Genomic DNA, 27826 nt, shown 5'->3' on the forward strand with positions numbered 1-27826 from the left:
AGGAACAGACAAAGCAGTAAGGGAGCCTCGAGGGGAAAGCCTTTCAGAAAGTGTGGCTGAGAAGTCTGGAAGTGTGGCTGAGAAGGAGGGAACTAGAAGGGAACGCAAGGTCAGATAGTACTTTTCGGTGCAGAATCCTTAACTGTGATTAATGCAGAGAGAAGACCTAGTAGACAGGGAAAGGTAGAAAACACAGAAGCGGGAAGGATAAGCAGGAGAGAGTCCTCTGGAAGGGCCAAGGACATGGGTAAAGCTATCGGGCGTGAACAGATGGGTCCCTGGGACTAGAAACCAGGAAGGATGGCACGTGGGGCTGGGAGGCATGGAGTGAGGGGCGGGAGGGAAGCTGGGTGTTCATTCCTGCCGCTTCTCTTTTCTTGGTGAAGTAGGACTGGGATCACTGTGGAGGCTTGAAGAGAGAAGGGGAAGTAGGAAAGGGGTCCTTCTGGGGTGAGGAAGGAGGATGATTTAGACTGTAGAAAAGCTGAATGGGATACTTTGTCTTCCAGACAGCTGGTTGCAGTGTTAGGGCCAAGGACTAGGAAATAAACTTGAAAATGCAGAGCTGCTCGCTATGAGGGCAACGGGCTCTCTGACTGGGTGCTCAGAGGGAGGGAGGCAAGGCAAAGGCAGAAACAGCGTCTGGTAGCACAGAGCAGGGATGGAGAAGGTAGCCGTGACAAACACAACCCAGGTTGTCACTGACATTCAAAGTACCTTCCCTCTGCTTGAGAGGAATATACACTGTAACTTTCCATATACAGCTGCTAGAACCACCTCCTGGATCCGCTATTAAGGCAGATGACGTACTCCCTGGTTCAGAACTCTCCGACGAGTCCAGCCTGACTCCGGGTCAGGCTGCACCTGCCTCCATGCTCTGCAGGCACGCGCCTGCTGTTCCCTCTGCCCTTCCCTGCACTGCATCCTGGACTCTGGTCACAGTTCATCATATGAGAGAGGCTCCTGCAGACATCTGTGGTCGCCTTTCTCCTTACTCGGTTTTCTTTTTCCTCACTGGGTTTAACAATACATGACGTGTATTCATTGGCTTGATTGTTTTCGCCTACTTTGCTCCACAGGAGCCTCAGCTCGTTGAGAGCAGGGACCTGTTCTGTTTTGTTCACTGCTCTGCTTCAGTGCCTAGGAGTAGGGGGGTCAATAAACACCAGATGAACAGGAGTCACGGGACAGAATCCTACACCTAGTGTAAGAGCAGGAAAGCAAGTTTTGTCACCTAAGGAACCCTGGTTTCAAAGCTCTCGGGGGCGGGGATGAGGAGTTGAAAGTACACAGCCCCTTCTGTAATTTAGGCCTGTGAGGCCTCGATCACCCATCTGCCTGAGGATTGAGCCAAAACGAATTCTTGAGAAGAATTCAGCCCTTCAGCCCTCGCTGTGGGGATGACCTATACCCCTAGGTGTGCTGGTCTCACCCAGTGGGCCTCCTAGAGGGCATTCTGACTTTCTCAAGAGGTCAACCCTGATCTCAGCTCAGTGGGCTGTTCACTGCATGGGTTTATATTTAACTAGCTGAAAAGAATGCCTGAGCTGCCATTGCTCAGGAGGGTGGGCCCTGAACTCAGTGCTGTTAGACAACAGGGGAGGTGAGAAAGAAGGACGGCCTGAGGTACTACAGCATGAGTTCCTCTGCAGACCGTCAGACCATCTAGAAAGTGCACCTGCGCTCAGCTAGGTCATGCAAGAGGCCAGCTTTCAAACCACATGGTTTGGCTTTGGAAAGAGCTGCCGTTCCGAGGTTTTTGTTCCAAGCCTGGGGGGCAGCCCTGAGGGTCACTGGGCCCCCTCCGTGCCCCCCATGCTCTCAGGACCCCACCGTGCACCCCAGGGCTCAGTCCTCTCTGCGAAGACCCCGAGAGAGGGCCCTCCCCATGTCACTCGGTGAGTGCACCTTCACGGGTCTGTCAGTGTGTGGGCCTCATCACCTCTGTTGTCTCCACGTTCTTCCTTGGTCCCATCTCCTCAGGAACGTTTTAGTCTTTTAGTACTACACACATGTTTTTTTGAAAGCTGTCTCTCACGTTTTTCAGGGAGTGAAGCTGTATACTTCTGAATGCATTAATTAGCTGTTCCACAGAAACGCCTTTTAATATCACAAGTTTTCCTATTTAATCATCTTCCATTAGTTTAAAAAAAGTGGTAAAAATAAAATGTACATGACACAGACTCTATCCCTTTGAGGTTCATGGTTTTGTGGCATTCAGTATATTTGTGCAAACTCTCTTAGGCAACTTCTGGCTCACCAAGCTGCCAGGGGCCCACGGATTCCAAAGGCGCGAGGCTGGCGGGCTCCCTCAACGCCTGCAGGCCCTGGCTTCCTCCAGTGGGGCTGTTTGTTTACCCAGAGTCGGTGATGTCATTCTCAAACATATTTGTGGCAGTTTTACTTTTGCAGTTATGTCATATAATTACTTTGAACAAATGAAATATGAGCATACCAAAAAAGAGCTGTTGTTTTTGTGAAAATTCAGTTGACTTTCAACTCATGTAATGAGTGAAATTTCTCAGTGTTCTCTGATGAAGCAGCGAGACATTCCTTTTGGTAAAACCCTCAGGACGGCCCTGAAACAAGAACTGAAAGAACCTCTCTTACCTGCCACCTCCCACATCACAGGACCGAGGGCGCCCAGACAGGGACTGGATCTGGGGAGAGACATAGGAAGCCGGGCTTACTCACTGTAAAGCCAGATTCAAGATTTTAAAAACTGTCATTGCAGGTATCCTGGGGCTCCAGTCAGTCAAGTGGAGAGCCAGCATATAGAAACAGCATCATCACAAAGCAGCCGTTTAAGTTTTGACTAGACTTTTCCAGGCATAAGGGAGGCAAGATACTAATAAATTTTCTTAATTTGATGCTTCTAGATGATTCTCTTCTAAATGAATTATTTGCTTATAGAAGGCCAATATGCTTCCCGTAGAGCTTTTAAATAGACATTCATTTTTTAACGAGCCTCGGAGGAACAGAAGAAAAAAGAGACATAAACTAGAGTGAAGAAAGAGGAAATTAACATCTGAAGAAAAGAAATATTTCAACTAAAATCTAAGTTGGGGGGATTTCTTTTTTTCTTCCTTGCCTTTTAAAATTCACTTCATCTGGCAGCGCTGGGTCTTAGTTGCGGCTCCCGGGCTCCTCAATCCTAGCCGTGGCACGGGGGACCTTCTAGTTGCGGCATGTGGGACCCAGTTCCCTGACCAGGGAGGGAAGTCAGGGGTGCCCTGCACTGGGAGCGGGGAGTCTCAGCCACTGGACCACCAGGGATGCCCCTGGAGGGTATTTTCATTTTATTTATTGTCCCATCCCTGCACCTCAATGTCTGGCAACAGGTGCTCAATATACACTGGGTTGGCCAAAAAGCTTGTTTGGGTTTTTTTCCTAAGATGTTACAGGAAACCAAACGAACTTTTTGGTCAACCTAATACATGCTTAAGAAAAAAAAAAAAAGAATCAACCTATTGACTCGTCTCTTCTCACTGAAGTGATTTATGGAGAAGTGTAAATCTGTAACAGCTAAGGGAGATGAGGGGGATTCCCTGGCAGTCCAACACTTAGGACTCAGCGCTTTCATTGCCTTGGTCCTGAGTTCAATCCCTGGTCAGGGAACTAAGATCCTGCAAGCCATGCGGCACAGCAGAGGAAAAAAGAACTAATAGAGATGAACACCTCTTTCTATAGAGAGTACTTCTTCCCGGTGCTCAGAGGAGACTGGCTGCCACTGACCCCTCTGTGGGGAAGACAGCTGTCCTCTGACGAAGGCCTCCAAAACCACCAGCACCTCCTGTGGAAAAGGACAGTGGGCTTCTCCTGTGTCTAAGTATGTGAATTTTTACATCTCTTTCCCCCAAAAAGACAGAATGTCAAAACATTTTGCTTTTACAAAAGACCTTTCCAGCCCACCCTGATGCTAAAGACAACTTTGGTAGACCTGGCAGAAGAAACTGGCCCACAGGAAGCCTGCCCAGGCGGCAGTGGTTAAGCACGAGACAACACGAACAGCCGCAGCACTGAACCACCAGGGAGTGCCCCTCATCCCACTGAGCTCTTACGGACCTGCAGTTCTCCATTGCTCGTTTCTGGGAGAAGAGTTGAGTCAATAGGTTCATTCTTTTATTATTCTTATTTTTTAGTGTGTGTGTATATATATATATATATATATATATATATTAGGTTGTCCAGAAAGTTCATTTGGTTTCCTTTGCCTCAGGGCTGGGTGGATGGGTTTTCTTTCAGAGGTGGCAGATTCCGTATGGAAGAAAGCCTGACTTGGGTACCACGGGACCCCCCTCTCTTCCACAGCAGGTGGCTTAACAGAGAGGGAGCCATGGTGGAGACAGGGGCAAGTACTCAAAGGTCTTAGAAACTGTTAAACAGAAGACTTCTTTCTGACCTCCAGGTGACTCGGGTCAAATGGGTTTCACTAAAGAAAGGAGTTATCTGGTGAACCAGCCATTATGGACAGAAGCTAGTGACTGGCAGCTGGTGTTGGCTACAAAACAGAAACATCTGCCTCTGACTTGTAACTGGGTTTCAGCACTTCCTATAATATGAAAGAGACAGGAGGGACCAACCAGTCTTTCTGAAAGAGGGAATTCACATGAGAACTAGAAAGTTAAGAGATGGTTGTGCTAATCCATCAATACAATTATGCTTGTTTTATTTGAACCATCATCCCCTAGTATATTCTTCTATCTCTGTCGCCAGACTTCTGCTCTACTTTTTTCCCCCAAATCCTCTCTGGGACTTGACGCTGATCTCTGAAGGGCAAACATGCAGTGACAACGAGCACAGCTGTCCACCCACCTCCTTGGTCTCCCACAGCTGCTTCGGGAGTGGCTTGGGGACGTTCAGCAGGTTCTCTTCCCTCAGCGGGCCAGGGAAAGACACCACTGAAGGGGAGAAGAAGCACAGTCGCCGTGTTAGAAGGCCCCCCACCGCACCCCCACCTCTGGCCCAACAAATGACCTCTGTGAAAACAGCTGAGTTAACACATATTGACTGTCTACTACAGATGGTGTTTTGAGTGTTACTGTGGGGGATGCATGGGTGAGATGTGAATTCAGCCCCTGAGGATTTCATACCCTACACATGGGAAAGGGTGGCATGTGGATACCCATGTCTGGAAGGAGGATGGGGGAAGGCCCCAAAGGTCGAAGGGCTCAGTGCTGCTCTGGGTGGATCAGGAAGAGCCCAGTCTCTAGGGCTCGGCTCTGAGGGCAGCCTTTTAGGGACACAGGAAACGGCCATCCCCAGAGAGAGAGCAATATGAACGAAGGCTGAGAGAGAGTGGAGGCGATGGACAGCCACTGAGTATATAAAGGAGAAGGGTGGGAAGGTCAAGGTCAGGTCAGGGAGGGCCTTGCAAACCTGGCGAGGAGAGGATGGAAGAAAAGGGATGAGGAGGGACCCACAAAAACCCAGGAGAGAGGGAATGAGGAAGGTAACAAAGAGAGAAGAGGAATATTCCATGGAAGACAAGGTGGCAGTGAAGATGCCTGGTCCTGGGCTGGGTGTGGGGCAGAAAGAGGAGTTGAGAACCCAGATGAGGAAATCTTCTCCAGGGGATCTTCCTGCCCCAGGGATCTAACCCAGGTCTCCTGCATTTCAGGTAGATTCTTTACCATCTGAGTCACCAGGGAAGCCCCTGAAAGATAACATCAGATGACAGGAAAAGTTGCAAGGGCTGCGTGAGATGACTTAAGGCTACTCCTCATGAGAGTCTGGTCACAAGAATATGGCTGGAATGGACTACAGCACTGTAAAGGGGATTGTTTCCTTGGAGAAGTTCATTGCTTTTTGTCACTTCATACCCAAGACTGGCTGTAATTCTTCAAAGAACTCACTGGGGGAATGCAAACAACCTTGCAGCCATCGCTTTATTTCTGTCCTAGTGGATTAGATATTTATTGCTGTTTCAACTTTTCATGATTTTACTCCTGGCCTGAAATGGCCTTCCCAGAAAGGAGTACATAAGATGACGAAAGAGATGTGCACCTCTGGCACAGGAAGCGCCCCATTTATCACAGTCCCTGTAAGTCCTGACCCCTGCAGTGTATAAACCTAATTTAGTTGTTCACTTTCAGATTATGAAAATTAAATTTCAGGTTATAAAATTTTAGGGAAAAGAAAACAGTGCCTGGTACTGAACTAATAAATGAGCTGTGTCAGGCCTTCATCTGTCGATGGCTTCCAGAGTCATTTAGTAGATCCCCAACATTAATCAGCTTTATGAAACTCATTATCTTCTGTAAGGTTTGCAATTTCACTTTGCAATCACTTTGCATTTTCCTCACATTATTTATATCTTTCGATTACTGGCTCACAAAACTTTCTAAACAAGCTGAGAAAGACAGCTGAGGAAGGAAGGATATTGGAACAACCAATGGCTTAAGTGTCTCATCACTATTCTCATGTGATCACAACTTTTGCTCCCCTGTACAGCCTTGTGACTATGGGACCATGGGGACCCAGATGACAAGGAGCCTTTGTAGTCTAACCACACATTTCCCTTCTCGTGGCTTTGATCAGGGCTGGCCTTAATTTTATAGAGCATCTCAGAAAAGTAAACCAGTTAGCACTTGTCAGCGTTTTTGGGAAGTCCAGAAAACTTGAGTATTAACTAGATCAGATGTTAAGAGGAGGTTATGTACATGACAGTCAGCATCCCACTCAGCACAGGTAGGTGAAATCAGATCATTACCTTCCCCATGCACGTCATTCTCACCATCACAGAAACCTAGTGGGAAAGAAAAAAACACTATTATGCGGTGCTTTCACATTTATTTATTCATGAATTCGTAAATCTTTCTGATTCAAACAGAATTTTGAAAATTCCGAGGCGATTTTGGTATAGTGATGTTCACTCAGATGGCATCAGCATTTATACTAAACTTAAAATTGATAGAACTAACTTCCAACCAGTCCATTCTAAAGGAGATCAGTCCTGGGTGTTCTTTGGAAGGAATGATGCTAAAGCTGAAACTCCAGTACTTTGGCCATCTCGTGCGAAGAGTTGACTCATTGGAAAAGACTTTGATGCTGGGAGGGATTGGGGGCAGGAGGAGAAGGGGACGACAGAGGATGAGATCGCTGGATGGCATCACCAACTCGATGGACGTGAGTCTGAGTGAACTCCGGGAGTTGGTGATGGACAGGGAGGCCTGGCGTGCTGAGATTCATGGGGTCGGCAGAGAGTCAGACACTACTGAGTGACTGAACTGAACTGAACTGAAGTCTAAAGTTGGTGCCTATCTACTTTTCTTTAAAATTATCTCCATCTTTAAAATCTTTTACTGCCTCTGTCCTGAAAGAAGAACAGTTTACAAAGTCTGAGAACCTCTAACCAAATCACGAAGAAAAGAAAGAAGCAATTTAGAGAGTGAAGTAAAAAGGCACAAAGTGTTAGCCGCTCAGTTGGGTCCGATTCTTTGTAACCCCATGGACTGTAGCCCACCAGAATCCCCTGTCCATGGGATTTCCCAGGCAAGAATGCTGGAGTGGGTTGCCATTTCCTCCTCCAGGGGAGCTTCCCAATCCAGGGATTGAACCCACGCTCCTGCAGCTCCTGCACTGGCAGGTGGGTTCTTTACTACTGAGCCAGCTGGGAAGTCTATACACATACGTGTATCCCCTCTGTTTTGGAGAGATTGTTCTTGCAGTGGAATGTGAGGTAGATTGAAAGGAGAAAGTCTGAAGGCAGGAAGACCAAGTGAAAAACTTCCATAACAGTCCAGGCAAGAAGGAAATAAGTCGGGGTATTTATTGGTAGCGAGGACAGAAAAGAGGCAGCAGGTTTGAGATACACAGCAGGCGTGGAATGAACAAGACTTGGCTACTCAATGGGTGTGAGGGGTGTGGGAATGAGAGTAATTAAAGACAATTAACTCCTGGTTCAGAGTTTCGGTAACTAGAAGGATGATGGTGGCAATAACCGAAGTGTTAGCACCAAGTTAATATATAACCAAAATATGTGAGAAATGGAATGTTTCCTACCATATCAGTAAACAAAGGCTGTCATAGTCACCAGCGATTGCAGCCACCAGGGAACCCAGGAAGGAAAAAATACCAGCCCTCAGACTACAGCCACTCCCCATGGTGAGCCCTGAGGAAATTCGGGATGTGAAAACACAGGATACTGGCCCCGGACAGCTGAGATGCACACGAAAGGAAGGATTTCAGTGAGCCCAGACTCTTGCACCTTCCCATACATAGAAAAGCGCTAGGTTCCTGAACCTGGGTTATCTGGTTTTCTTTAATTAACCACAATCTTTTGATGTTCAGACTACCTGCCCTTTGTTGCAAAACTCCTATATATCCTGGCTCCTTCTGTCGCCTCCTTAGAGCAGTCTCTCAAAGCTATCTGAAATGCCATCTCCCGGCTGCAGTCCTCATTTTGCCCAAATAAAACTTAACTCACAGCTCTCACGTTGTACGATTTTTTTCCAACATATCCAAGCCTGGATTTTTACTACTGGGTGAAAAATATCAGATGATACAACTATAAATAAAGGGATAAAAATAAAAGGGAACGAGTTGTGAGTGGGTATCCAGAAGCAGAGGAAACATGGATCAGCCCTGCAGGGGACAAACAGCCACGACCAAGGCTCATGTGTGCTCCAAGAAACCTCGCGGACCAGGAGCCACTGAGGGCCGACCTCCTGAACGGAACTGAGACCGCCTTCCCTCTCCCCACCCTCATGCCTGACGAATCGAAAACACCTCCCAGCACAGCCTGGATCTGCTGAACAGAGGTGGAGGCAGGGGGCAGAGTACTTAACCAGAGTGTCTCTCTCAGGAAACCTCCCCATTCTGGGCCCTCCTGCCACCTGCGTGACACCTCTGCCCCCTCTTTAGATCTCAGATGCCTTTGCCATCCCCCTCTTCCTCCTGTCTGTGCAACCAAGGCTCACCTCTCTCTCGTTTGTTTAGTCACTCAGTTGTGTCTGACTCTTTGCGACTCATGGAATATATAGCCCACCAGGCTCCTCTGTCCATGGGATTTCCCAGGCGAGAATATACTGGAGTGGGGTGCCATTTTCTTCAACAGGCTCATTTCTTTCAGGGTTATTTGCATTTTAAGCCTTCATGGTGCTGGTCAAAGGTATAGTATTACCTGTGGTAAGATCACTGGGGTTCAAGGCAGATCTCCTTCCCTGGGAAGGAGCTCAGGGCTGTGTTTCTTAAGGCTGGTGAGACTCAGCCTCTACAGCTCTGGGTGCTAAGACGACAGCCATCATGCCTTGCTCTGCCCTTAGCTCTAGACTGCTACTTGAAAGGGCAAGGACCACCCTGGCCCCTTCCTCCACTCGCTAGTGATGAGCAGAGGTGGGTTAGGTACAGTCCTAGACTACAGGGCAGTGGGCAAGTGTCACAGAGTGCCATCAGGCTTACCCATTCAGGGGGTATATGTGTGTGTGTGCACGCGTGCATGTGAGTGTGAAATGATAATTAAACTGCACATGCTGCCAGGGAAATGATCAACATTTTTCTTGACAAATTCTGGATAATTAAACAAGAAGAGAGAAATTATAAAAATCTTGCTTGGTTGCATAAAAATCTATTTCTCTCATTTCCATCAACTCTTCACCAGGGATGCCTGTCTCGCAAACTGAATAACCATTATGAGAATTACTAACCATGTATCAGCCTAATGACTGTGTCTTCTTGGGACACAAACTTTTGCTTGTGAATGTATCACAGCTTTCTGCTCATGTAGTTAAGCTGTCAGCAGATGCTCCCTTATGATCTGCTCAGAACCAAAAAAAATAGTGGGAACATTAATTGAGGCTACATCACTATGCTCAGGAAAGATTCCCAGGGAAAAGGCAGTTATTGCTTTCTGCTTGTGGAGTCTAATTCCCAGCTTCAATTATAATTTTTCCCATCACTTTTTAAATCTTTACTTTATTTGGTCGCTCCTATAATAAGAAATACCTTTTTGCAAAGCTAGTCGATATTTTTAAAAGTCTGAAAGGAAAGCAAATGAGAAACTTTCATGAATGACAGGGGGAGAGGGGAAAGACAAGAAACTATTTAAAATAGCTCCCACCAACAGATAGAATTCTCCAGAAATAATTCTGATCCTTGGAGACTTGAATAATATTTTAAACACACTGGCTTTCCCATGTAAACACGGCCATATTTGGACGTGTTTCTGAGTTCTGCTGCACTTCCAAGGCAACTGAAGCAGGGACATGGTTCAGACGTCCAGGCTGGAGGTCGGCCTGCCTTCCACAGCTGTCAGATACCGGGGTACAAACACAGCGGGCTCAAGCTGCTGATGTGAAAAGCAGGGACCCTGGGACTCTGCTCCAGGATTTCCTTCTTTCTTTCTGCTTTCCCTATGGCTCCGTTGTAGGATCAACGCTGACACTCTGTTGCTTTTCTTATTTGTCCTCACTCACGCCTTCTGACACTTCACACCTCTTCCCTTGCAGGCAACATCACTCTTAGGGTAAATACTTCACTTGATTAATCACTTGCTTTAGCTATTTTTCTTCCTCTCTGCATGCAGGCCTCCAAGTCTTGTTACTTAGGATTTCCTTGTTCCCTCTAAGCTTTTAGGCTTTTCTAGAGAAGCACAGACTTTAAACAGAGGGCAACACGAATACAGGCATGGCAGAGGCAGAAAGGCAGCTCTTTCTTGGGAATTCCAGATCGAAGTCTAACCGTCTGGTTCCCTCCCAATCCAGGGAGACTAAGACCTTGCTGCACCTTTCTTAGGCTTATATATTCTCCCCTCTCTTTTATTTTTTATTTTTTTTGACCATGCCATGTGGCAGACATGTAGCCTGCCAGGCTCCTCCGTCCATGGGATTCTCCAGGCAAGAATACTGGAGTGGGTTGCCATTTCCTCCTCCAGGGGATCTTCCCGACCCAGGGGTCAAGCCCACGCCACCTGTATCTCTATATCACAAACAGATTCTTTACTGCACTGTGATTGGAATCTGATCAGATTTGGGTCATTCTGGAAGCAGATGGCATGACTCTTTCCCCTACTCCTGGTCACCCTGGGGAGGCGGGACAATGACCTGCAGCAAAGTGGGCAACAGGTGAGCTCCCACTCCTCTGGCCCCGGGGCTGGCCCTGCCTGCAGGGCTCCCGCCGTGGGGGCCACCCTGGGCCAGGGCTGCTGGCCACTGGGGGAGTCAGTGTCCCTCTGGGGTTTGGTCTGAATAGACATGGCCCCCCAGAGAGAAGCCACTTCCTCTTATCAGGAGGAAAGGTGGCATCCACCTCCCTGTGTCACTTCTGCTTTTATTTCTCAGTTTGTCCAGATCCTGGCTGGAAAAAGGGCTTTCAGAGAACCCGACATAACACTGGACTGGGAAGACAGGAGACTGCAAATAAGGAGACCAGTTAGAAAGTTGCTATGAGTCCCTGTAAAACTGATGAGGACCTTACAATGGGAGAGTGTGGAGGACACAAAGTCTGAGGGCCGAGAGACGCCAAGGAGGACCTGCAGAGAAAGAGGTGGGAGGGAAGGCCCACTCTCACCTCATCACGAGCACACACACACCTCCCTGGCCAGGAGCTGTTCCCTGTGGAAGAAGAGCCAGGGAAAGGCACACGGTGTAAGCTTGTCTCTCCCCCTGCTCCCCGAGGACAGAACAAGACGGCGCAGTACTGGCTGGCATCCAGCCTACGTGTCTTACCCACGTACGAGGCAGGCCAGGCCGACTGGCCCCCTCCTCCATAGGGGTCCTGGGGCTTGGTACTCAGAGCGCTGGTGTGAAGAGCAGAGTCAGAATTGGTCCTAAGGGGGAGGAGGGAGAGAGAGAGTCTGGCTGAAAAATCCATTTTTTCCTTAGTGAAAATGCAATATTCTTTCCTGAAAATTACCAACGGGAGAGAAAGCAGGAATAACCGATTTACAATCATCCATAAAATGAGGGGTTTGGACCTACCTGCAGTCCCTTACAACATCAGCCTCTGAGGATGACCCACACCCAGAAGACAGCAATTTGTACTTGTGAGATTTCACACTTTGAAGCTAGTGGTGTAACGATATGGTTCAACAAGGAAGACACTGGATTCACGGCTTTCTTTAAGAAACGTTCCATCTTTCCTCACAACTCAGAAGATGGCTGTGGCCAATATATTCTCTGCAGCTGGGCTAGATCTTCTCCATCTGGGAATAACTCCTCCCCTAGGAAGGATCACCAAAGCAGTGGCTTTCCAGCCCTTCCAGGGAGAATACAAGGTCGGGGCGATTTTCAGAATAACCCTGATGTGTTCCCTGCCCTTTCACTCTTGCCCTCACGAGCACAGCGGTTTTCCAAGAGCCTTGGGACATGCAGTGTCAGTGCAGACAGCACACAAGCAGAGGATCGAGCTGTCTTCAAGAGACACATAAAGGGGACAACGCCTCTCTTCTCAGTGATTTACTTTGTTTCAGAAAATATAACTGTGCTTACAAAAATATGATTTATGTTGACATAAATGAGTTTATTTATGAGTAATGAGTTTATTACTGCTATTTCTAAGTGTATTAATAAGTATCTTCTATAAATCTCTCAATTTAATTTCCAATATCAATAGCTAAATACAAACAAATGTATCCACACGAACAAACACTGTTTGAGGGCCTCAGTGGTTTTTAAGATTGTGACAGAATCATAAGACAAAAATTGGGGGAACTGTTGAACTACAGCAAATTTCTGAAATTCTCCCAGACAGTTGCAGTTTACATGAAGCTTTGACTCCAAGAGACATTATTTACTTGTCTCATCAAGGGACAAACTGCCAAAAAAGAACTTGTGTGAGGCTTCAAATTAGCCTAAAATGCTTCTCTGTGGGCTGTTTCAGGTGATGCCTTCTGCAGCCACTAAGCCCTGTGGCTGGACTGTGTACCATGGCTGGGTTGGGTTTACACAAGGGACAGGCAGTTCAGAACCAGGATGAAGCAGCAGCAAAAGCAAGGACTCTGGGACCGGGGAGCTTTGGGTTCAGATTCAAAGAGACTCAAGAGAATATCAATCAAATGCAGAGAGACAACTGGGGAAATGTGAATACAGACCGGGTATTAGATAATATTAGGAATTATTATTAATTTTGTTATGTGGCATAATGGCATTCGTTATATTGTTGTTGTTTTTCAAAGGTTCCTATCAGCCTTATAGTGTTAGAGATATCTGCAGGTGAAATACTCTGGCTGGCTGGTGGTGGGATAAGGGTGGGAAGGGAGGAGGTAGGGGTAGACACAGAAGCTAAAAGATGGGCACACGGAATTCTTGGAATGCTTTTCCCTTTTGTGTATGTTAAAATTTTGCACTGAAAAAAAATGTTTTTTAATCCCAGTTCCATCACATATTAGCTAAGCAACCTTGGACAAGTCATTTGTAACTTCTTAGAACAAAAAGTCATACTCATTCTTGTAGAATGTGATCAGGATTGAACAAAGTGACTTAAACACTGGGGTCAAGCTTGAAGTGATGGTTTAATGTGGTTATTGAACGCTTATGCTTCCTTGTGTTTCTTATGCATCTTATTTAATCCTTGCAACCATCACTTGATGTAGGTACTGTTATCTTCCTTTTTCCAGATGAGTAAACTGAGACACAGAGAAGCCATGCAACTTGCTCAAGGACACAGAGTAGGAGGCAAACTGTCATTCACTCAGACTTCATGTTCTCACAGCTACATTGTCCTGAGCAGACGTTCGCTACACGGTGGGAGATTTAGGTTGCTTCTTTTTAACACTTCGTATAAACACAACCCATTGATATAAGAGTACTCTTGCAAACAGATGATAGATTAAAAAGCAGCAGGATCAACAGGGTGATTTGCCTTCTTTAAAGTTTATTTCTACTAGAAAACAAGCTATGTACCTGTTGAGTGCAGATGTTAGCCTGAACCCAGGGTGCTTCTCTTCCTTCCAAGGAGGCTGCTGCCTTTAAAAACCAGAATAACATAAAAAGAAAAGAAGTTCAGTCCACAAGGAGAAAGGGAAACCTCAGGCCTGGGTTTGAGAACCAGCCCTTCTATTCACTCAGCTGCACAGCTGCTCTCTCCAGGTCCTGTGATTTCTCCCTTCTATGATAAAAACTATCAGAAATTCGTGCAAATAGGGCAAGCAAATGAGCCAGCTGGGCATGCAAGGAGGTTTTTGGTCTTTTTTTTAAGCAGCAAACAAGCACTTTTGAATGCCTTTCGAAATATTTCAGATCCATGACCAAATCCTCTCTGGGGATGTGAGGTCTTATTCCAGATGTGTGAAAAACTACCCCTCATCACATCCCCCGAGTATGTGCATAGGGGATGCCTGGCAAACCCTGATACAGAAAGGCCGCACTCCTCTACAGAGGTCCATAAAGAGGAACGTAACTGTTACAGTAATCCAATGTTTGAAAATATTAATCTAACTAATCCTCGTGCTCTAGAAAGCATAGGACATTTTTCTCTTAAATACAAATTTTTTACAATCTCAAATTGGAAAAATCTTTTTATGATTTAATTAAAGAATCTGCCTGCAATGAGGGAGACCCAGGATCGATTCCCGGGTCAGGAAGATCCCCTGGAGAAGGGAATGGCTACCCACTCCAGTATCCTTGCCTGGAGAATCCCCATGGATAGAGGAGCCTGGCGGGCCACAGTTCATGGGGTTGCAGAGAGTTGGACATGATGGACTGCCTAACGCTTTTATGACTTAAAATAAGATACTGTGTTTATTCTACAATCATGGATCCCAAGATTCTTAAGGGTTGCTGAAAACCTACTTGCAGTAGGGGCCTGCTGTTATTCATCTTCATACCTGCCTTTCCCAGGTCCTGACTACATTATCCACAGTAAGTGCTGTCAGTATCTGCCCCAAGAATAGATGGAGAATGCACTTCAATCCAGGGAGCTAAAATTTTTCAACATGTCCATTTCAAATGCCTCTTAAATCTGACCAGGTGATCTGAAAATGATATCATGCATCCTGGATATCATGCATCCTGGATGTAACAATCTTTTCAGTTAACTCTATATTCTGTCACCTCCAGTACTATTCCAAAAAATACTCAATTTGGGGTATATATTCTCTACATATAAAAATACTCAAAGAGACCCTAAATCAAATCCACTATGCAAATTACAGTTTTAGGAGCTTACTATGGCCTCTGTTTCTTTCAGTAGCTTACCATGACACCTTTATATATTTAAATATAATAATACCAACTCAGACTATTATGTTGGTCAATGTATTCTGAATGTGTTTCTATTTGGTCTTTAAAATGAAGACCCAGATTGATTTAAATAACTTTTAATTTTAGACTTTCATATAAGCCCATGATTATATGTGGAGAGACTTAAGTTTTATAAGAGAAAACAAGAGTCTGTGCTTTAGATTAGAAATTTCTAAAATGACCTCTGAGGCGGGTAAAATAAAGTGAGACTGTCCAAGCACAGCACATGCCCATCATATCTTTGAAAATATGACTTGCTTACCTGGGCCAACTTTCATCCAGGGGCTGTGAGGCGTAATTTGCTCCAAGCGTGCTACCATCAAAGTAGAAATTTCAATCAAGGAAAACCCAGATGAAGGGGAAGTTGAGGCAGAACTAAGAGGCTGGAGTCGTGTGGAGCTCCACTGCTGAGTTTTCAGTTTGTATCTTTATCTCTATACCCGACAGCTCTTCCTCCTACTTCGGCTTATCAACTTCCTCTGGAAAAGTCCATTCCTCTATCTCCTAACCAGCACCATCTTTGCGTGATTCACGTGGGGTGTTTCTTTTTTTTTTTGCGAGCCCAAGCTCTTTTACTTCCAAGGACTGCCCGCACCCCCATCTGAAACCTGGTTTGGCTGTCGCTGTGTGTGGGCCTCCCTGTCCACAGAAGGTACCCACACCCAGCACTTCCATTCAAGGTCACTTTACCACTGTGACTAGTTCAGGGATGGACTCATGATACAAACAGGGGAAGAAAGGACTATCCCCAGCGGAGGTGGTGAGCTCGGGGACCATGTGGGCCTGGGTTTCTCTCCCTGGAAGTCAAGGTAGAGGTGGCACCCCCCCAGATACTGAGTCTCAGTGCTATTGTACGGATCCCTGGATCTAGCCCTCTGGGCTTCTAGTAACATAAGCCAATAAATTTCTTTTTTCTTCAAGTTGAGGGTTCCTGTTTCTTATAACCCAAAGAGAGCTACATTAGGTTTATTGAGAAATGTGAACTTCCTTAGATGGTCAGGTGGCCTGTTTTATGGATTCTATATTCTTCACTGGGTCTAGCCTGCCTTAGAACACATTCCAGATGAAATGGAAACAGGGAAAAACAGATGGGATGCTATACTATATGTGCTGAGTACAATAGAGCTGTTTGGTTAATTTAATTATACTCATAGAATACCTTCTCAAAACATTCTAAGTCATATTATTCTCCTGTGATCTTCGGTGATTCTGTATAAAAGAAGCCACCACCATCTAAGGCTCAGGAGGTAGCGGGGGCCTTGATGGAGAAGAACTATCATGCAGGCAGAACCTGGCATTAGTAAAATATGGACACTGATGAACTCTTAAGGAAATGTTTCCTCTGCCAGAAGCACTACGATCACAAGTTTCACTTCCTGTGTACTAGTGTGGTCATATCTAGTTACCTTCTTTCTGAATCTGAATCTTAGTCAATGCAATAAAACAGAGGTGCTTTCAGAAGAGAGACCAGACGCTTCTTCAACATTAACTATTAGGCTATGCAGGAGACATAAGAGGCGTGGGTTGGATCCCTGGGTCTGGAAGATCCCCTGGAGGAGGGCATGGCAACCCACTCCAGTATTCTTGCCTGAAAAATCCCAAGGACAGAGGAGCCCGATGGGCTACAGTCATGGGGGTGCAAAAAGTTAGACACAACTGAAGCGACTTTGTACATATGCATGCATGCAAAGTACAGCTCGGAATGGACCACAGTAGGGGACAGAAGAGGAAAAGGTGAAGAAGAAACAAGAACGTCTCTGAGAGGAAAAACGGCGGTATCTTAGTTGGCAGAACCACTAGGGAGAAGGCACTGGACTTTTCTCTTTTCAGCAGATTTTAATGAACCTCTGTCCAGAAATACTTAATTCTGAAGCAGAAATTTACCACTTCTCTCAGGACACTGCCACCTTTAAAGTCATTAAGTCCACTTGTCTAGAACCTGTAAACAAATTAGAACACAGTGGTGTATTAGTAGTACAACGATCAAACATCGATCATTTCAATGTTGAGGAGTAGGTCGGCATGTTAGCCTTTCTGATGTATATCAACAACATGGAAACGTGGTGAATTTCTGAAATTTTAATATGACGGGGCTGAGGCATCAAAAGTTAAAAGATGTGACCTCTGAGCTCTCTCAATTCTCACCATTCATATCTCACTTAATGGGTATTCAAAACCCAACACCTTATTGGCATTAAGAGATGCCCTAATGTTAGCGATCACTTATGTCAGTTGTTCTTGCTGTTGTTCAGTCACTAAGTTGTATCCAACGCTGCGACCCCGTGGACTGTGGCCCACCAGGCTCCTCTGTCCATGGGATTTTCCAGGCAAGAATGCTAGAGTGGGATGCTATTTCCTTCTCCGGGGGATCTTCCTGGACCAGGGATTGGTACATGTCTCCTGTATTGGCAGGCAGATTCTTTACCACTAAGCCACCAGGGAAGCCTACTCATGTCAGTGTGTGTGTGTGTGTGTGTGTGACTCAGTCATGTCTGACTCTTTGTGACTCCATGGATTGTAGCCCACCAGGCTCTTCTGTGCATGGGATTCTCCAGGCATGAATACCGGAGTGGGCTGTCATTTCCTTCTCCAGGGGGTCTTCCCAACCCAGGGATGGAACCCAGGCCTCCTGCACTGAGGCGGGTGCTATACTGTCTGCTTTACTGCCCCTCATGTCAGTAGCTTACAGCTAAATTCAACAGAAGCAGCTTAGAAAACGCTTATTTGCTCTTCTGAAGATCTGAGAAAACTTTATTCAGGTGGCTTTAATCACTCCACAGTACTAACATGCCATGAAGAACATCCTAAATAGACAGAAAAAATACCCTTATTTGTAAACTAGAATTTACCATTCAATTCAATGAACATTTCTAGAACGCCTGCGAGTTGCCAGGAAACAAACAGAAGAGCAGCCTAGGTGACAGGGAAATCAAGTCAGATTAGCCCCTCATCCGTTACCACCTTGAAAGAAAGGGAAAGTGATAGTCACCCAGTTGTGTCCCACTCTTTGTGACCTCAAGGAGCTTGCCAGGCTCCTCTGTCCATGAGATTCTCCAGGCAAGAATACTGGAGTAGGTTGCCTTTTCCTTCCCCAGGGAATCTTTCTGACCAGGGATTGAAACTGGGTCTCCTGCATTACAGGCAGATTCTTTACCATCTGACCCACCAAGAAAGCCTCCATCACCTCAGTTAAACCTAAGTCAAAAAACAATCTACATTATAATGGATCTTTTGATTTATCCCCCTGTGCGCTGCTTTTCAGCTCCTTTTCGGGCTCTTCCTCTTCTGCCTTCAACCCTAATGGTCCCAGAGTTTCTATGGCCTCACAGTCTCTCAGCCCACATCCGCCTGCATTGCTCTCAAAAGCATGTGATGGGGAGAACAGCTCGGTTTCGTGGGTACCATGTAGAGTGGGAGCAGGGTGGGAGGCTGGAGAGAGATTCCGGGTGCAGCCACTTTGGGAAGAGCACCTGAGGAGACTCTGAGAGGCAGCCCCCCTCCTCTGTCCTCCATTCTTGCCTTGCTCAGTCCCATCCATGTCTTTAGCTCCATCCATCACCCACAGTCCAGTAACTCATGAATCCATACTTCCAGCTCGCCACAGTTCTCATGAACTCCAAGCCCACCCTTCCCACTGCCTTACTCAGCTTCTCCACCCCCAGCATCCCAAACTCTACCTCCAACCCCACTCGTCACGCTGCCTCTCCTCTCCTCATCGTGCTCCAGTCCATCGTAAGTAATGCAGGGCTCCCTCCACCCAGGCGCTCAGGTGGAGATGTTGGTCACCCTGGGCTGTTCTCTCTCCCCAGGCCCTGCGGCTCTGTGGAGGAGAATCCTTCCTCCACGTTCCCGCCCCAGTCCACCCAAGGGACTCCTGTTCCTTCTCAGCTCAGATAACGTTAGAGGGGAAGGCCTCAGTCACCGAGAACGTTCTGCCCTTCTGTTGATGAGACAGGACATCTGTGGCCCATTTCCCTGCACGTGGGTGGGGTCAGTGAGCCTCAGAAACCCCACACAAGACCCACCCTGTCTCTTCCCCAGGCTCCCTAGTCATGGCTGCATGGCCCAGTTCTTCTTTTGGCTTCCTGTTCCCATGCGGGAAGGGCACCTGGGGCAGGGCTCAGGAACTGGGGCAGGGCTCAGGAGCAGCCTGGGGCACCAGGCTCTCTCTTCCCCTCTGGAACTCCGTTTTCTACTGGGGCTGTGGGGCTGGCCTGTGGTCGTCCACGCTGCTGGCAGGGTTCCTGAACTCTAGGTCTGCTTAGTAGAACCCACATTCACTGAGACAGGTGTCAGGGCTGGATTTAGTATATAAAACCAGTCACCATTTGGTTCCTTCCTAGTTTCTTAACCATGTCTTCACCATCACTCAACTTCCTCTGGTCCTTTGGCTTCCAATGACGTCCTGCTACAATACATCTGCACGTCAAACATGAAGGGAGGCACGGGAACAAGATCTTTTTTGGTCCTTGCGTGTATGAAGATGTCTTCCTGTTTCCCTCAGCACACGAGTGACAAACGGGAGATGGGTAGAATTCTGAAGTCGGACTCTTTCCCCCTTAAAACTCTAAAAACTTGCACTCCCTTTGAGACGGAAATCTTTAATGGGTGATAACTTGATACTTAGTGATCAAGTAAGATTTGGAAACTCTGGGTTAAAGTTTCTTAACTGCCGGGCTTCTCACAGCCCTAATATAAAACTGTGAAGCTTCCATAAGAGACATAGTCCAACATGTCTCAAATACAACAGGCGGTGCCCTTTGAAGAAATAGTTTTGTTCTATAAACCAATGTTCTAACATTTTCATCTCCTTGTATGAACAGAACCAAAGCAAGGCCTGCTCCAAAGAGGAAAGCCACTCCTAGCTTTAGTGGATCTCAAGGTGGTCTCATCATGACCATTCATTCTAGTTTTCCAGATGCAACACACGCTCCAACCTTGCTGGCAATATAAGTAAGAAAATGTCTAGACGTTTGTTTTTCTCTCTTCCTAAAAACACATCTCTTTGAGAGGAAGGCACTTCTATGAGTCACTAGTGTGTCCTCCTTCTCTTCTATGTACAACCCTCAGGTCTGAGATCATATGACAAATAAATATGTAAATTTATGTTAATGGTTTGGAAACTCAACAGGATGGTGTCTGGGGTACACGTTTGCCCCTTCGAGGAGTGAGAAGGGCTGCTGAGGGCACAAGCAGCTGCAGGAAGGCGGGAGGGCCTCCCTCTGAGTTCTCAAACCCAGACCCTGAGTCGGGGACCAGTCAGCGCCTTGCCTCTGTCCTGAGTGTGGCCTGGACTGGAGCTCAGCTGGGCAGTGCCCTGGTCTCTGCCTGTGGTGGCCCCATGCCCATGGCAGAGCGCAGAGCCCAGTGCACCAGCCTTCTCTGTGACCATGGCCGCCCACCAGAGGAGGAATGCCCTGGTGCCGGTGCTCTGCTGCTTGTGTCTGGCCACACTGTTAACAGTGTTCACTGTATTTGCAATCACTGTATCATGAGACCGACCCCTTCCTAAGCCAGTGTACCCGCGATCTAAAATAACACCCAAGCCAAGAAACAGCTAGAGTAAGAAAATTCTGGGTACACGTCTTCTCTTTGTTCTAACAAAGATTCAAACCACTGTTAATCCTTTCAAATGATAAAACTTCATTCAGGAGGTAATAGACTGGTGAGAAAGGCAACCATTTTAAGCAAATTATCACAAAATAAAATGAATGCAGGCCATGAAAGGAAAGATGGCACTGCAGCCCTCTTCCCCATCTTTTCTACATATTTTAATATCTTCAACATAAAATCATTCTACTTTTACATTTTACTAGGAGCTCAAAGGAGAAGGCAATGGCAACCCACTCAAGTACTATTGCCTGGAAAATCCCATGGACAGAGGAGTCCGGTAGGCTGCAATCCATGAGGTCGCTAAGAGTCGGACTCGACTGAAGTGACTTAGCAGCAGCAGCAGCAGCAGCAGCAGCAGCAGGAGCTCAAAACTTTGGCCACCTGATATGAAGGTCCGACTTACTGGAAAAGACCCTGATGCTGGGAAAGACTGAGGGCATGAGGAGAAGCGGGTGACAGAGGATGAGATGGTTGGATGACTTCATCAACACAATGGACGTGAGTCTGAGGAAACTCCAGGAGAGAGGGAAGGACAGGGAAGCCTGGCGCGCTGTAGTTGATGGGTTGCAGAGTCAGACCTGACTTAGGGACTGAACACAGGAGCTCAAGGTCCCTTGATTCCTCAAAGGAGACTCACTGTTTATTCATGGGCAGACCTACACTAAATAACTCTTTTAAGTCAGCAGATGTCCAGTCCTGGGACCCCCATTAGGTGCTTGAGAGAGAGATGCCTCACGGTCTGTGAATCAGATGTGTACTGTCTGATGAAAAACTCTAATTCATCTATATATTTATTTGGTTCCTGCTTCTCCTCCCCTTAGGAGGTGATCTGCTTTGCAGCTGCTCTCATGAGTTGACCTGGATACATGGTCAAGTTATATAGCCTACGACTTACTACCTGAAAGGAGACAGTAGCCTGCACACACAGTGAAGTCTCCCTCTCTAGCACTTTGCACAAGCTATTCCCTCTGCCTGAAACATTCCCTCCAGGGGTGTCTTCCTCTCTGTCTATCACTTACAACCACCTGAAATTATTTTGTTTTGATAATTTTTTTTAACCTGTTTGCTGTCTGACATCGCCCACTCAGGAAGGCAGAGACACCGCTGTCTCTCTCACCACGGAGTCCCCAGTGCTTAGAAGATGAGTACCTGTGCAGAAAACGGGTTGTGTGAAAACACCTGTTCAATAAATAAAAACACTGTCCTCTCACATGTTACCTAGCCTTCAAGCCTCAGGTTTTCCTCCAGGATGCCTTCTCCATCCCCCAGAACTGGTTTGGGCTGTGTGGCTGAGTGTGCACAGCCTCCAGGCGGTGGTGCCTGCAGTCGCCACACTGAGCCTCTCCCGCTAGACTGGGAGTGACTAGAGGCCAGAAGTGCATGATTCTCTGCCATGACACCCACAGAATGTAAATGGCGCCCGGCATCAACTGTTTTTAAGTGAATGACCATTTTTCTCTGTTGCCTTTCCTCAGTCTCCTCCTCTTCTAGATAGTCTTCTAGTTTTAAGAGCTATGAGAGCTTCCCTGGTGTTCTAGTGGTTAAGCATCCACCTTGTAATGCAGAGGACACTGGCTCGATCCCTGGTTTGGGAAGATCCCACATGCTGCAGGGCAACTAAGCCCATGGCCACAACTACTGGCTCCCGTGTGCCTAGAGCCTCTGCTTTGCAACAACAAAAGCCACTGCAAGGAGAAGGCTGCGTACTGCAACTAGGGAGGAGCACCTACTTGCTGCAACTAAAGAAAGCCCTCTCAACAACCAAGACCGAGCACAGCCGAAAAAAAAAGCTATGAGACAGCTGTATTTAAAATGAATAACCAAGGACCTACTGTACAACCCAGGGAACTCCGCTCAGTGTTATGTGGCAGCCTGGATGGAAGTGGGGGTTGGGGGTAGAACGGATACATGTATATGTATGGCTGAGTCCCTGCACTATCCACCTGAAGCTATCACAACATTGTTGGCTCTCTGGCTATAGCCAATACAAAATAAAAAGTAAAAAAAACACAATAGCTGTGAGGAGGACTTTCCTGGTATTCCAGGTTAAGACTGCATACTTCCACTGCAGGGGGAGCAGGTTCAATCCCTGGTGGGGGAATTTAAGATCTTGCAAGCAGCAAGGTGCAGCCAAAATAAAATAAAAATTTTTTGAATTAAAAAGCTGTGAGTATATGCATATATTTAGACTATACTTGTTGTAAAAAAAGATCTGAGGTAGCCATAAATATATCTATATGTATTAAAATATTTAGAGAGAACATCTCTGAGAGAAAGAGGGAACTGAGAAATTAGGAAAAGACAAAATGTTAGTCACATCAAGCAAAGAAATACACTAAGTCTTTTACTAGAAAATTCCAAGCAATTTAGACAATGGTTTGATGGACAACCACCTACCTGAGTGTGAATTTGCTGAAGAACTGCCTCCATTCTCATTTCCCTTTTGCATTTCTATCTAAAAGTTATGATACATTCCAGAAAGGAATTTGAGGGATGTGTTGGTGGTTAAATGGTAGAATTCCCGCCTCCCAGAAAGGAAAGGGAAAGAATCAGTCATCATTCTTGCCTGCTCTGATAATGGCCGCATGATGTCAGGAGTCAAGGCATCTTGGTGGACTTGGGTGGGGAGCCCCTGGGTGGGAAGAGGGGAGAAGCAAACATCCTTTGGGGTCCTTATCCTCACTTCAGATTGATAAAAAACTGTGAGAAGCCTGAGGGCTAGACAAGCAGTGGGAGTTCCTCTGTGTCCCCACACCTCCTCCACGGGGGTCTCTCTTGAGTGTGGTCCTGGGGGCGACTGAGCGCTGGAGCAAGAAGGGGAACCATGCTGGGGGGGTCGGTCAGCTTGACTTGAGGGTGAATCTGGGCCCTTCCAGCCTCAGCTGTGGAATTTAGGGCAAGTCACTTTGACACTCAAGTTTCCTCACTGGGAAATGGGGGTTAAAAAAGCAAACTGCCCAGTAAATTTTGAGTTCATCTAAATGATTATGAATTGCCTAGCACAGTGCCTGGCATGAGTAGGTGCTTGGTAAACACGAGAGCCCTCCCCCCACTTCCTGCTTTCTAGGCTGTTGAAGCCAACCCTACCGTCACTGCCAGGAACCCAGCTCTGCAGCAAGACTCACACCGCCTCTCCTGCCTCCCTCTGGCCCTGCGGGTGAGAAGAACGAGGGCAGAATGCAGACTCTCCTGGAATACTTACCTGTCTCCTCTCCCGCAAATCCCAGCTCAGGCCTGTTTCCCAAAGCCCTGTGCACACTGCTGGACCCCCAGACCACGTCCTGCTCTGGCCTGATAAGTAAAATTGTCCGATGAGTTCATAACCTCCTTTTCTGTCTTCCTACTTTACAGCATAGGATTTGGTGTGAATAAATATCACTATGCAAAATTCTCCTAAATACCAGCTTTGTATTTTAGTTGTCATTGATTGAGTCTAAAATTTCCTGCTGCTGCTGCCGATGCCGCTAAGTCGCTTCAATCGTGTCCGACTCTGTGCTACCCCATAGACAGCAGCTCACCAGGCTCCCCCGTCCCTGGGATTCTCCAGGCAAGAACACTGGAGTGGGTTGCCAGTTCCTTCTCCAAGGCATGAAAGTGAAAAGTGAAAGTGAAGTCCCTCAGTCATGTCTGACTCTTCATGACCCCATGGACTGCAGCCTACCAGGCTCCTCTGCCCATGGGGTTTTCCAGGCAAGAGTACTGGAGTGGGGTGCCATTGCCTTCTCCCCTGAAATTTCCTAAATAGAAAATTATATAAAAATTTCTTCCATAAGTTCTAGCAGCAGGTCAGTGCATGAACAGAAATAAACATAAATCAGCTATCTGTATGTCTGTTTTAGTGTGACCAACTAAATCTAACCTGGTTTAAAGTCAGGGTTAATTCTGATTTTTGTCAATGTCTGAAGAAAACGCTGAGCAGGTCTTGCAATGGGGCTGAATGACAGGCTGTTTATGTACAGTTACTTCATTAGATGGAACTTTATTGACACTTTCATAAAGTAAACACCTACAGGGATCCTTCCAGTTTTCAGTCGCAGAAATGTTTCTAGTTTCCAAGTCACTTAGGTTTATTGCCTCCATTCGTCAGATGAAACGAAGATTTGGAGGCCAAAAGGAAATTACTGGGAAAATAAATTCTGAAAAGTTTTCAAACATTTCAAAACTTATCCTCTCCTCAGACAATGAAAAAGGATATCTGTCGTCCTGGCTTGTCCCCGGATCGTCGGTGAAGGGGGTGGAAGCGAGTCCGGGACGGCCTCTCCACCAGCCCGTGGTGGCGGGTCCCTCGCACGCTGTCTGCTGGGTGGAACACCGGCTGCAGAGAGAATGAAGAAGAGTTGGTTGGCCTGTGACTGTGACATTGCCACTTGTCATCAAGAACAACAACAACTCTTAGCAACAACAGATGACAAGACCGACTTTATAGTTTTACTGGTGTCTGTGACTCTGCCTTGAGTCAAGGTGAATCAAATGCAGCATGGAGCTGTGTCTGCATAATCACAGAATAATTTAAAATAGTCTTGGGACTCCCTAGTGGTCCAGTGGTTAAGACTGAGTTCCCAATGCATGGGGCTGGGGTTCGATCCCTGCTCAAGGAACTAGATCCCACATGCCGCAGCTAAGACCCAGCACAGCCAAATAAAAAAATAAATTAAATATTTAAAAAAATAAATGAGTCTTTAGTGTGTGAAGATGGAAGTTGAAAGAATGACTTTTTAAACACTATCACAATTTGGAGACTATGAATTTTTACACAGAATCCCAGTGACAAGGAGGTATGCATGAAATGAAAAAGAGGTATGCTTAAGACAGAAACGAAGTGGGTACCTATGGCATCCGGCATGCAGAAACACAGACACAGCATCCAGAGATAAAATGGGGTATTTATGGACTGGGGACTACTGGCTTACACAGTCTTTTTTAAACTCACTGTCTTTTTTAAACTCAACAATGTTTAAAAACTTTTGGGGCTTCTAGTGAAAAGTCTGAACGTTTTAGCCACACTGGTCCCAACTTCCCACACGGCAATGGGGACTGAAATTGAGAGTAGCTGTTCTCTGCAAGTGGGACACCAGACCACTTTGATGACTTCTTACGTTAGATGTCTGAGTTTGTGACCCCAAGTTAAGGAGGAAAAAGAGAATAGTACCTGAATACTAGTGGGAAACACGCAACTCGCCATACCCCAAATGGCACAAATGAAAATATAAACAGATTCAAGATAAAGTCATGGTCAATAAATCCAAAGTCCTTTGTTAAGGCAGGCTTGGAGTACACTCTTCACATTTTTGAGTCTGGCATCATAAAAGGCAAAGCTTTTTGATTGGCAAAATCCAAATCCTAGGGTGCACCATTATATTGTACATAATGGGGCAATGTGTATACAAAATTATGTCAGAGGTGTTTGTGATATACATGAAAACAGATTTTCTTTCATGTAAATTGAATCATAGGTCAAAGAGCTAACTTATTATGAAAAGAACCCTATGATGGAGTATGTCTTTCTAGGGGAGTTCCTTTTAGTTAAGAACTAGCCACTCATTTTGCTGTTAAACATACGGATTTTCATATCTTGGATTTGGGAATGACTCCTATTTCTCCCAAGGGGGCTAATGAAACGTTGGGGCTGGTTTAGTTGAACAATTCTTTTACAATCCAAATCTATCAACACCTAAAATAAAAAGATCTTCCTGAGGAACACCTGTGGTACTGGAAGAAAAGTATCCATTGCGATAGGCAAGATGGATGTTGAGCTCAGAAGAGAGAGTACGCTACTGCAGGAATAATAAACTGAAACACCTTTGTTCATCAAGAGGCTGAATACCCACTGTGCACTTTATCAGAACTTGTTCACACAACAGACATAATTTTAAGAGATGGATGACTTTGTTCCAGGACTAAAGAAAACAGAGGTCTCTCTGGTGATAAAAAAAAAAAAAATCACACAAATGGGAAATGTACTTGAAAACAACATTTTCATCTAGAAGTCTTGGAGCACAACTACGGCCAGACTGGACTCCCAGAGGCCAGCGAATAGAGGGGGCATGGAGGGTCTTTAGAAAGGGGTCCAAGGGGATTTCTCTGACAGTCCAGTGGTTAAGACTTTGCACTTCCACTGCAGGGGGTGCAGGTTTGATCCCTGATTGGGGAACTAGGCGGCCAGAACACTAAATTTAAAAGAAGAAGAAGACGATCCAAAACACAGAAAGCTCTTGGAATGTCTTCCAGGTTTCCTATTACACATATATTTTCTATTTACACTTGTCTCTTTTGACTTAACCCCTGTTGGCCCAGATCTGGTATTATTACTTGGATGCAGTGTGTGTTTGGTGGGATACTCTGCCTACATTTGATAATTTCTTCTCTTCTTCCCTGTGGCACAAGTTCAAGTCTCTGCCTGGGCCAGCACAGGTTTCCCCACAGGCCCCCAAGCACTAGAAAACAGATGGGAATGGACCCTGGTGGCAGCAGTGTCCTTGCTGGCAGCTGAGGGAACTGAACTCAGGGATGCCAGCATCAACAGCCTGACAGTGAAGTTTAGCACTAGGAGGCTCAGCAGGAACCCTAATAGCCAAACAGTGGCCAGAGAATTCTGTTTTGCATTGTGACTGAACTGCCAAGGGCTGCGCACGGAGAGGAATGACCGAGTGGTAACCCAAGGCAGGGCAAAGGTAGCTTCTGGGCTTATGTCCCCAAACCTGAGAGAGGGTAGATGGGTGGAGTGCAGCCTGAATACCAAGGTTCCAGAAACCTTAATAGTAGAGGGCAATGAAGCTGGGGTGAGAGGGTCAGGGTGGTTCCTGAGTTGGCAAGCAGGAAGCCGCAGGTGATCCTTACTTAGTTGCTGTGGTTGGACTTTAGGCGTGCGTGCCTGCTCAGTTGTGTCCGACTCTTTTGCAACCCTATGGACTGTGGCCCTGGACTGTGGCCCGCCATGGGATCCTCTGTCCATGGGATTTTGTAGGCAAGGATACTGGAATGGGTTGCCATTCCCTCCTCCAGGGGATCTTTCAGACTCAGGGATTGAATCAGCG

General features: G+C 46.4%; 1 protein-coding gene across 3 annotated transcripts in view; it reads right to left on the reverse strand.

Moving 5' to 3' along the window:
- The window catches only part of CRTC3 (CREB regulated transcription coactivator 3), a 95431-nt gene that overhangs the window by 17155 nt on the left and 50450 nt on the right, over positions 1-27826 (reverse strand). For all 3 annotated transcript variants that reach the window (XM_070358324.1, XM_070358323.1, XM_070358325.1), the window contains exons 3-9: positions 24988-25107; positions 15442-15503; positions 13842-13904; positions 11667-11767; positions 6713-6748; positions 4816-4901; positions 2611-2660 (exon numbers count right to left, since the gene is read on the reverse strand). In XM_070358324.1, coding sequence (XP_070214425.1) covers positions 2611-2660; positions 4816-4901; positions 6713-6748; positions 11667-11767; positions 13842-13904; positions 15442-15503; positions 24988-25107 — 518 coding nt within the window. The remainder of the gene's footprint in view (positions 1-2610; positions 2661-4815; positions 4902-6712; positions 6749-11666; positions 11768-13841; positions 13905-15441; positions 15504-24987; positions 25108-27826) is intronic.

The sequence above is a fragment of the Bos mutus genome, chromosome 21 (genome assembly GCF_027580195.1).
Source record: "Bos mutus isolate GX-2022 chromosome 21, NWIPB_WYAK_1.1, whole genome shotgun sequence".
Lineage (NCBI taxonomy): Eukaryota > Metazoa > Chordata > Mammalia > Artiodactyla > Bovidae > Bos > Bos mutus.